Consider the following 11157-nt stretch of genomic DNA (forward strand, 5'->3'; position numbering starts at 1 on the left):
ACTGATGTTGGTGAGGTTATATCAGGAGCTGTGGAAGGATAATCAGGCCCACTGCCTGTCAAGATCTGTTATCCCCTTTCTTGTGCAGCAGTATAGGTGACTGAGTCATAGCCTTTTTTGATAGAGGGGGTACCCAGGAAACTGCAACTGGATGCAGAAATAACCAGTATCTGCCTAATGGGGACTCCAAAGTCTCCAGTCTCTTGGATTTGTCTTACACTAGGGTTGGGCAACCTTCAGCCCACATACCACAAATGGCACAGGCAGCCTCTGTGTGTGGCACACAACAGACGGGGGAGAGGATAGACAGGAGATCAGTAGATAGTGCAGAAAGTAGAGCAGCAGATCAGGCAAAGATTACAGGGCAGAAAGTAGAGAGTAGAGCAACAGATCGGGCAGGGAAAGGGGATCAGAATGGCACTTGGAAAGGGTGCAGAGCTAATTCAGGGCACTCCTGTCAAAAAAGGTTGGCCCTCACTGTTCTACACCTGTGTATCTCCCTGGGTTTCAACAGTAATTCTTGATATATACTGGTGTGAGTGAAGCTTTGCAAAGGTAAAAAAAAGATGGACCAAAAGATGGAATTGGATCAGCACTGAAAATTATACAAGTGTTTTGCACATCTCAGACTAGCCCACGCAGAATCATTATTGGGACTGCTGATCAGCTGGCTGCTCCAGACATTGTTGAAAGATTGAAAAAGATACATTTGCATTTTTTAATATAGTGCTGGGTTTTGATGCTAAGATCCGGAGGTTTGAAAAACCTACCCAGTGGAAAAATGACATCAGGCAAATGTAAGTTTGACATTGTAGCTTAAGGTAGTCTGATTCTGTTACTCACGTAGACCAACTGTGTACTAAAAATAAAAGCGATTTGGCTAAGATGAATTCAGTGATCCATCTTGCTTGTTCTTTTTCCTGTTGCGTATTTCAGTGGAAAAATACAACCCCTCTTTTTTACACTGCTCTGATCTTACAAAATCTCTCCCGTTTGGGACCCAATGTAAGCAAAAGGTTTCACAGGCATATGTTTTCTGGTGTAGTCCTAGATTTGCAAAACTGAAGATGTTAAGTCCAGATGGCCACTGAACAGGGTCTTTTAAATCCACTCCAACTTAGGCCTCCATTTGATTTTTCTGGCTGTTCTCCAGGTAACTTAGTAACTGGCAGAGAGAGAAATTCTGTTATAGAATTTTGATGGCAACAGGAAATAGCTGTGTCACTGTTTTATGGTTTCAGGAAAATCCACCCACAGGTCAGTTTTGGATTGAAAAGAATAAAGAAATGGGAAAGACTATGGCAGACTGAGATTGCAAATGTATTTTATAACCTCTCTACAATGGAAAAAGAAGAGAAGGGTGTTGCAGACATCTCCTCCACGACAGCTCCCACTGGACAGAACTAATTCTAAAATGTGACCTGTAAAGAAGAAGAAATTGAGTTTGTGCCTCCTTATAAGGTATAAACAGAGCCCAAAAAACTTGCTCATTAGTTGGGGAAATGCCTGGATTCCTCTTAAATTCTTGTTTTTACTGTTTTACATTAGGATGTTCATGGGAGACTATATGAAGAACCTAACAGAGTTATGCTGCTTAACTAGAGGTTTTACTTGCTTGTTCTGAGTTGGGAAGTAGCTGACTTGGAAGAAAAAAAAGTCTTTTTTAAGGATTCAGCATCACATATCTTTCAATTACAGGTAGAGAAAACACCCGTTCTGTCTTCCAGCTAAAGCCATTTGCCTCTCTGATGAGAAAGAAAAGATTGTTTTTATAATCGCAAAAAAATACCCCTCCATCAGGCCTTTTTTCTGTATAAAATAACAGCACGAGGGGGCACCATGTATCTCTTTCCTTCATGGGTCACCTTGAAAAGAGTATTGAAAACATTGCTGCTGCTGCCATCCATCTTTTATGTCCTGGTCCTTCAAAGACTTAAAAATGTTCTCAATGTTATGTAGTATGGGAGGTTTGCTATTGACTTCCATAGGGCCAGGGATTCACCTTGTCAATGTTTTAACCAGCCAACTGCATCAAGCTAAGTATGTGCCATAGGCGCTGACTTTAATTTTTGCTGGGGGGGTGTGTTAAGACAATGGCCCCCCACCCCTGGCGTCACGACTGGAGCAGAGCTGAGCAGGGCCACTGCGGGGCAGGGGCAGATGCGGGATGCCGACTGCAGGCTTGGGGCTCCCCACCCTGCTGCCCTCCTGGGAGCCCTACCCCAGCAGCGCCGCCATGGCAAGATGCCCCCTGCCCACCCAGCAGCAGCAGGGGGCACGGGTCCAGGCCACTGCCCCCCGCCCCACTGTTGGTGGGCAGGCAGGGGGTGCCTTGTCATGTCATGTGTGGCCAGCACAGGGCTCCTGGGCTGGGGGGGGAAGGAGGGCAGCAGGGCAGGAAGCTCCAAGGCTACAGTGGACAACCCACATCCACCCCCACCTTGCACACGAATCTAGGGGGCATGTCCCCCACATGCCTCCCACCCTGAGAGTGTGCACACCAGCAGGGAGCCATTACCCTGCTCCCTGAATGAGACGCCTGTGGCCCTGTCCCACTCTCTGCCTTGGCCCTGGGTCCCATGTACTGCGCGGGCTGAGCAGCACCCCTAGGTCCAGCCCCTGACCCACTGTCTCCCTCATCATGGGGGCCTCAATCTGACTCCCCAGGGATTTACCTGCCTGCAACTGGGAGAGCTGCTCTCCACCACTGCCTGGGGCTGTATTTCTGGCCACGTGCATGTGTACACATACACACATGCACATGGCACCCCTTGCTCCCTGCAGCCCCTTGCAGGCTAGAACTCTTCCAGCCTGCAAGGGGAAACCTGCCATTTCCTATGGTGAACAGAAAACCTGGATCCCTGCACGATACTAGGAATCCAGGACAAATGCTGCCCTGGAGTCATGGAGCCCTGGGCCAGGACTTGATGTTCCCATTTCAGGACTGTCACACCCAATTAGGGACAGGTGGTCACTCTTCCCAAGAGGGGTTAGGGCCCTTGGGCCCCCATGTACTCAGCACCTATGGCATGTGCATAAGTCCTTGCAGCTGGATTGCAACAGACTAGTAACATGCTCATTTCAGTCATGTATCAGTTTGCTGCAGCGGGAACTTGGGGACAGCTCAAACTTAGGGAAACATGTAGCCTGTAATGAAAGGTAAGGGGTCACAGTTGTGGTGTATATTAAAGTGCTAAGCAAGCATGTCCAAGGAAAACATCTTGCACAGACCCCCTCTATGCATGGGCAGTACAGTGTGCATTTAAATGCATAGACTTGGGGTTGCAAAAGCCTGTGCCTTTACCCAAAATATGTTTTTCTGAACCTAAGTGATGGTCATTGAGTAGCCCAGCACTGTCAGTGCTGTGCTATTAGTAGCTACAACACTGATTAGCTGCCACCATTTCCAAGGCTTCTCATTATCTGTTTAGGGGCTCCTGTGAAAATGCTGGGAACCAGACAGTTTCAGCACTACTTTTGGAAGGCTGGATATGAGGAGCTAGGAGCCCTCAGACTGGCTAACTATGTCCCAATAGCAGGCATGACACTAACCAACTGAGGTGAACTTCAAGGTTTCTACGTGCAGTCGTTTGAGTGCTTCCCCTTTGCCATTTCCGGTGCCAGTTCTGAAGTTAAATGGAGTACAGCTAAGCAAAACAGATGGTGGAACTGAAAGATGCCACACGCATAAATTGTTTATGCACACACAAAGATGCAGACATCCAGTTTCTGTTATAAAGTAAGCTGGGGTGCCCAATCAGGCACACTTCACAAGTGACACAGGCAGCCTCTGTGTGTGGCACACAGCAGATCAGAGACGGAGCAGACAGCACAGCAGCAGGGAGCAGAAAGCAGGGCAGCAGATCATACAGGAGAAGGGGATCAGAGTGGCACTTGGAGAAGGTGAGGAGTGAATTTGTGGCTCTCCTGCCAAAAAGGTTGGCCCCCACTGAAGTAAGCAATAGGCAACTATAGGGACTGGCATTGTGTTATGCACTTAAGTGAGCTGTGCATTTACCTGCTATGCACTTCAGTGGAGTGTATTCTCACATTCCCACTACTGCTCAAAGCTGTTCAGTTCTACATTTACCAGATGTGAAACCTGCTCTGTTCTCTTGTCCAGGCTAAAGTATTAGTTGTTCTAGGATGCTGGGGAGAATGGTTATTAACGCATTTTTTACCACCATTCAATTTCGTGAGGGAGATAACTGCAGATGGAAGCAGCATCAAATACATAATAATAAAAAAACCCCTGCCACTGATTTTACTAGGAGCAATCTCAAGCACCCATAGACCAAGCATTGCTTCAGGATTAAAAAAAGAGTGTGCTCTGAAGAAAGAATGTTTGCATTATGAAAAATGTTGCTGCAGTATACCCTTTTATTATAAAAAAAAATCATTATTCTTCTATGGCACGGTATTCTGGCTTTTCGCAAGATGTTTGATTACAACAAAATGCAATCAAGGTATCACACTCGGTTCCATCATTTGGATGCATTCCCCCGCCCACTGTAGAGCATCCATACAGATAAACATGTAACCCTAATAATAAGCTTAAATCAGAAAGAGCTTGCATGCTGTTTCTGAGGTATTATGCAAGTTCCATCTGTAGATGGGAAAACATAATTGTACTTCGGCCAAAAAGCTGAGAGAGTCATTGTGTGAAAATGACTGCTACTTGTTCAATAACAGTGAACTGGCAAATGACCATCTATTGTTGCTTAAAGCACTTAAACTCATAATAAATTTACAGGAAACATTCAGAAATGAAGCAGTGGGACCTAACAGCTGATTTATTCAAGACACTGTGGGACAGCAAGCAAAATAACTGCCCATGTTTGGCTTCAAATGCTCCATGAAAACTGGTTGTTCCTAGCTTCAGACAGATCAGAGAACCCTCCAGAAATAATGCTGTTCATGTACAAATACAGCTTGCTTCCTCCTTTTTATACCAACTGGATATTTTGTCAAGGGCTTCATTCTAATCTCAGCTGCATAAGTGTAAATCCAGAACTCCATTAAAGTCGATTTGGATTTAGATTGATGATTCTAAAAATGTAGCATAAGTGGTATCAGGGCGTGAGCTTCAGTTCATTCCAATGGTGGTATAGATACTTTATAATACATACACATGATCAGACCTTAAGGGACACTGGCAACAAAATCCATGCTTCTGTTCATATTACCACATAGCTTTTATTTTTAGGGCTGTCAATTAATTGCAATTAACAGGCACGATTAACACATTAATAATTGTTCGAGTTAATTTTTTTAACACGTTAATCGTGCACATGGTTTTGGAGCCCACACCTGGGCTCCACTCCACCACCTCTGGGCCATCCTGTGGGGTGGTGGTTGCAGCACAGAAGACCACAGGGCTGCCCAGGCATGGGCTTTGGGCAGCTGCAATAGGGGAAAGAAGGGCACACACAGAGACAGACACAGACACGCAGCCGCAGCCTACAGGTGGCCAGGAACGCAGCCTAGCAGCATGTGGAGCAGCACCCAGCAGGCAAGTCTATGAAGGGGACGGGGAAGTGGCATGGGGGAAGAAAGGGGTGTGGGTGGGCGAGCAAATTGAGGCCCCACAATGACAGAGGGAGTGGGGCAGGGGCTGGGGTGAATGGGGCCCCGGGGCCAGGGCAGGTCATGGACAGAACCATGGGCGGCTTGTCCAGGGGCACAATGGGGCTCCCACTGCTGCATGCACCCTGGGGGAGGCATGGAGGGCATGTGTCCCACGGATTTGCTGTGCCTCCTGCTGCTGGGCGGGCAGGGGATGTGGTGCAATCAGTGCGCAGTTCCCAGGGCAATGGCAGTGGGGCACAGAGCCTCATCCCACAGAGGCAACCTGCCTCCGCCTTCTGCACAAATCCAGGGGGCATGTGCCCCCCCCCCGCCTCCCCCAGGGTCCACGCAGCTGTGGGAGCTCTCCCACTCCCCTGGACGAGCCACCCGCAGCTTCATCCCACACCTCACCCCATATCTGGGGCCCCATACACTCCAGCCCATCTCTCCCCACTCTCTCCCTCACCGTGGAGGCCTCGATCTGCGCCCCCTGCCCCTTCCCCCCCATGCCCTTTTCCCTCACAGGCTTACCTGCTGGGCAGTATCTGTGTGTGTGTCTGTCTCTGTGTGTCTGCCCCTCACTCCCAAGCTCCAGCCCCCCAGCCCTGCTGCTGCCCCTCACTCCTCCCACACTACCCCACACCCTGCCAGGGTATGTGGGACCCCCCCCCCCTGGGCTCCACCCCCCCCCACACACACACCCACACCACAACCCCCCCACACCTTCACAAATTCCCCCCCACCCCCAACCATAAAGTACCTGCATAATTTTGCATACCTTTGAGTTTTTCTGAGCATAATTTTGAGGTTTTAGCTGTGCAATTAAAATTGTTATTAATTGCAACTATTTTTTTAATTGCACAACTAATCATGATCAAATTTTTAAATCATTTGGCTTAAAAAATTACTTTATATCCATTATATCCTACTTACTTTATATCCCTTTTTGTAGTTTTTAACATTAACTCAAAGAATCATAGAAAGGTTCTACACATTTTTACATGGCTTGCAATTGAGGAAATTAATTATGCATTTGGGATTTGGAGCGTGATCTTCATAGATGAGATGAGATGAAAGATTGCAACAAGTTAATCCATTGTACGAGTGAGAACAGTTTCTAGCACAGTGAATGGTGGTTGTACTCACTCATGCCAGAGGTGAAGTTGTCTCATGATGGTTGTTTTTATTCACTTCTTTTTTTATCAGTATGCCATTTTTAGTGGAGAAAGATGTGCAGGGATTAAGGCATAAGCACTCCTTGATGTATGAAAAGGCTCCTCTGCACACCAGGGAGAATGTAGTGGGAGGATCAGAAAGGTCCTTTGGAAGATCAGATCACAAGCAAGAACTGGCAGTTGGGGTGCACAAGTCGGGAATAAGCTTGCACCAGGTGCCCCTGCCCTGTGTTAGAAGAGTTTGTTTAATAAAGGAGAACAGATGGGGAACTGGGGCGGAGGTGGCTGACATTCTTGTTTGTGATGATGTTACAAGTTTGTGAATTGCTGGGGGGGGAACATTTCAGAGAAAACTGATGGTGTTGGAAGTGCTCTTGATGCAAAACAGAGTACTTGGGGAAATGCCTGGATGGCCCAGAAAGCCTGCAGTAGTCACTTGTATCTGAGAACAGAGATGAGACTTGAACTGACCTGGTTCTTCTGCCATGAAAGTTAGTGGGGCAGATCCTCAGCTAATGTAAATTGTCATAGCTAGCTGCTGCACTGAAGTCCATCTATCCCTGAGAGTATTGCCATTAACTTCACTGGGAACAGAATGAGACCTAAATTTAACTTCACAATGGCCTGCAGATCCAGGCTGCTTGTATACGCCATGGGGGTTTAATTCAGTTTAGTTCTCCCTAAGTTTTTAAAAAACCCACCGTTTCCACTTAGGGAGAATTAAACCGAACTAAACCCCTGTTGTGTGTACACAAGGGGGGGGGTCCATTCCTTCCCTGCCTCTCTGGCAGGCTCTGGGAGATAAAAAAAGAAAAGTTCAGGGTCCTCGCTGCTTTTTTTTCCCTTCAGTCGAGCCTGCCTGCACAGGCTGCCGTCAGGTTGCACAGCAGCAGGAAAAGGAGGTGGGGACGGTGCAGGGGCCACTGGAAGCCTGCCAAGCCCCGAGCACATCGCTTCCAGTGCCCCATGCACTGTTGCTCTTTGTTAGGTAGCAAACTGAAACACCTCAGAGGTGTTTTATCTTGCTATGCTCCAAAGTAATTTGAAGTGGAATACACTGCTGAGCGTGCAAACAGCAACACCATTAAAGTGGAACAAAAGGGCATTTAAGCTGTTCTAAAGGCCAATTTTGTTTAAAGGCATGGACAAAGGTCCCCAGAAGACAGGTCATTTTAAAGCAGCCCTGTTTGTTCCAATTTGTCTTGCTCATGCCACTCAGTGATTTGTCCTTGTGGATGCAAATACGTACTTCGTGTCAGTGCACATTAAGTCAGAGTACTGTGGCCATTTCAATTTTTCCTCTAGTCATGTAGTCTATGGTAGCCTCAGGCACTATTGGGTAGCTCATGATAGCATGATTAAAATGCAAATCCATGTCCTTAATTTACATACATCCTTGCTCTGAACCGAAGCAAAATAGCACAGCCACTTTTGGCTTCAGAACTGGTGTTACCAGGCGGGCCTTGTGTTCTTGGACCATGACCCGCATTTCTGCACAGAGGACATGCTCGGGAAGGACAGGCTTCATCTCTCTCCAAAAGGCAAACGCATTTTTTCTTCCAGGCTGGCTGATCTTGTACGGTGAGCTTTAAACTAGGTTTGCTGGGGGACATGGACGCAGAGGAACACGAGGACACTTTGCCGTCGAGCCAACTGACGTGCACAGGTAGTACCCAGGTAAGTGACAGGGGCCAGGGCAGATTTAGGAACAAGGGGGAAGCATGGGCACCTACAGGAGGCCTCAAATGCCTCTACACAAATGCTCGAAGCATGGGGAATAAGCAGGAGGAACTTGCCCTCCTGCTAGCTAGCAAAAACCCAGACCTAGTGGGGCTCATGGAAACCTGGTGGGATTCTACCCACGACTGGGCAGTGGACATCCAGGGTTACAGGCTGTACAGGTGAGACAGAGCAGGGAAAAGAGTGGGGAGTGTAGGGCTATACCTCACAGAGCAATACACGTCCTCAGTGATCAGCATGGGGTCGGAGGAGGGGCAAACTGAGGCGCTCTGGGTAAGAATGCAAGGGGGGCATGGGGAAAGGGACTTGATAGTGGGTGTCTACTATAGACCGCCTTACCAGGGGGATGAGCTGGACCTGGAATTCTCAGGTCAGCACACAGAGGCTGTAAAGTCAAGGGATGTCATTGTCATGGGTGACCTAAACTACCCAGACATCTGCTGGGAGGAGCAGTCAGCCAGGTCTGACCACTTACATAGGTTCCTAGCCGAGATACATGACCTCCACCTAACCCAGGAGGTGCATAGTCCCAACAGGGGAAATGCCTTGCTGGACTTGGTCCTTGCCACAAGCAATGACTTGGTGAGGGGTCTGCCAGTACTCGATGACCGGGGCGACAGTGATCATCGCCTGCTGGAATTTACTATCCAGCAGAGGGTGGTGAAAGCAAGCAGCAAGGCAGAGGTCCTCGACTTCAGGAGGGCTGGCTTCTGTAAGTTAAGGTTAGTAGGAGGGCATTGGGGTCTCGGAGCTTCAATGGCATGGGAGTCCAAGACAGGTGGTTGTTCCTCAAGGAGACAATCTTCTGAGCTCAAAGGGAGTCAGTCCTAATGCGCATCAAGGCGGGCAGGAGTGCTAAAAGCCTAAAATGGCTCAGCAAAGGCATCCAGGGATGCCTGAGGGCAAAAAAGGAGGCATACATACAGTGGTAGCAAGGGGCTATCACCAAGGAGGATTACACCTCCCTTGCTTGGGACTGCAGGGAGGCTGTTAGGAAGGCCAAGGCTAAGATGGAGCTAGGGCTAGTGACCAGAATTAAGGATAATAAAAAGTCCTTTTTCAAATACATAGGAAGTAAGAAGGCGGCACCGGGTACTGTGGGGCCTTACAGGATAGGCTTGGCAATCTGGTGATTGCAGCAAACAAAAAAGTTGACCGCTTTAATGAATTCTTTGCCTCCATATTCCTGAACAGGGACAAGACATTTCCCCCACTGGAATTGTGGATAGACCCGGGGGTGGCACCGACATGTCTAGAGTCAGGGACGACCTACTTAGGGAACTTCTGGAGGGGCTGGACATCTTTAAATCAGTAGGTCCAGATGCTCTTCACCCGAGGGTGCTGAGGGAATTGGCGGGGGTCATAGCGGGGCCCCTGGCACAGCAATATGAGCACTCGTGGGGCACTGGCCAGGTACCAGAGGATTGGCAAAGGGCCAATGTGGTCCCCATTTACAAAAAGGGAAGAAAGGAGGACCCCAGCAGTTATAGGTCAATCAGCCTTACCTTGGTCCTTGGGAAGACCTTTGAGAAAATTATCAAAGAGCACATCTGCAAGGGCCCAGCAGGGGTGGTAATGTTCAGGGGCAACCAACATGGGTTCACTGAGGGCAGGTCCTGCCTGACTAACCTGGTTTTATGATCAGGTCACAAAGTCCCTGGATGAGGGTGTCGGGGTGGATGTCGTCTTCCTGGACTTTAAGAAGGCCTTTGACATGGTTTCCCACCACATTCTCTTAAAAAAACTAGGTGACTGTGGCACTGATGCCTACACAGTCAGATGGGTGGCAAACTGGCTAGATGGTCGCACCCAGAGAGTCATGGTGGATGGGTCATTTTCGACCTGGAGGGATGTGGGCAGTGGAGTCTCTCAGGGCTCGGTCCTGGGGCCTGTACCGTTCAACATCTTTATCAGCGATCTGGATGTGGGTGTGGAATGCACAGTGCCCAAATTTGCTGACGACACCAAGTTGTGGGGTGAGGTGGGCACGCTGGAGGGGAGGGACAGAATCCAGCTAGATCTAGACAGGTTACAGAGGTGGGCGGATGAGAATAGGATGGAATTCAATGCAGACAAGTGCAAGGTACTGCATCCAGGGAGAAGGAACCTGCAACATACCACTAGGCTGGGGAACACCCTTCTTGTCAACATGGTGGCAGGAAGGGATCTTGGAGTCACTGTTGACTCCAGGATGAACATGAGCCGCCAATGCAAGGAAGCAGTCAGTAAAGCTAACTGCACCTTGTCGTGCATCTACAGATGCATCACAAGCAGGTCCAGGGAGGTGATCCTTTCCTTCTATGCGGCATTGGTCAAGCAGCTGGCTTGGGGCTCAAGTCATTATAGAGCCTGTAGCGGATGGAGTGTGTGCAAAGCACAGAGCACACAGGGCTGGAGAGCCCGGCGCTAGAGGGGAGCAGCCACACAGGGGCTGGAGAGCCTAGGCCTGACACCGTGAGCATAGGCTAGAAGGCCTAGCCAGATTAAAGGGGCAGAGGCTGAGTAGGCCGAGGCCCCAGCAGAGTGGACAACATCTGTGTAACACCCGCAAGGCATGGGGCATGGTATAGGGAAGGCTTGGAGCCACACATTTAGCCCATAAGGCTTAAGGCGCCCCATGAGGCACCACCTTGGAAAAACCCCAAAGACAAGTGTGTTCTAGTGGGGTTCAGCA

At 48.9% G+C, this 11157-nt stretch overlaps 1 protein-coding gene across 1 annotated transcript in view; it reads left to right on the forward strand.

Annotated features, from left to right (window-relative positions):
• The first annotated feature begins 1421 nt into the window (after positions 1-1421).
• LOC112549300 overlaps positions 1422-11157 on the forward strand; it is a 12521-nt gene continuing 2785 nt past the window's right edge. Inside the window, exons 1-4 of the mRNA XM_025197151.1 lie at positions 1422-1461; positions 1549-1698; positions 8307-8420; positions 9678-9794. Of these exons, the coding sequence (XP_025052936.1) occupies positions 8355-8420; positions 9678-9794 (183 nt within the window). The 5' untranslated portion in view covers positions 1422-1461; positions 1549-1698; positions 8307-8354. The remainder of the gene's footprint in view (positions 1462-1548; positions 1699-8306; positions 8421-9677; positions 9795-11157) is intronic.

This window comes from Alligator sinensis, unplaced genomic scaffold, assembly GCF_000455745.1.
Source record: "Alligator sinensis unplaced genomic scaffold, ASM45574v1 scaffold85_1, whole genome shotgun sequence".
Classification (NCBI taxonomy): domain Eukaryota; kingdom Metazoa; phylum Chordata; order Crocodylia; family Alligatoridae; genus Alligator; species Alligator sinensis.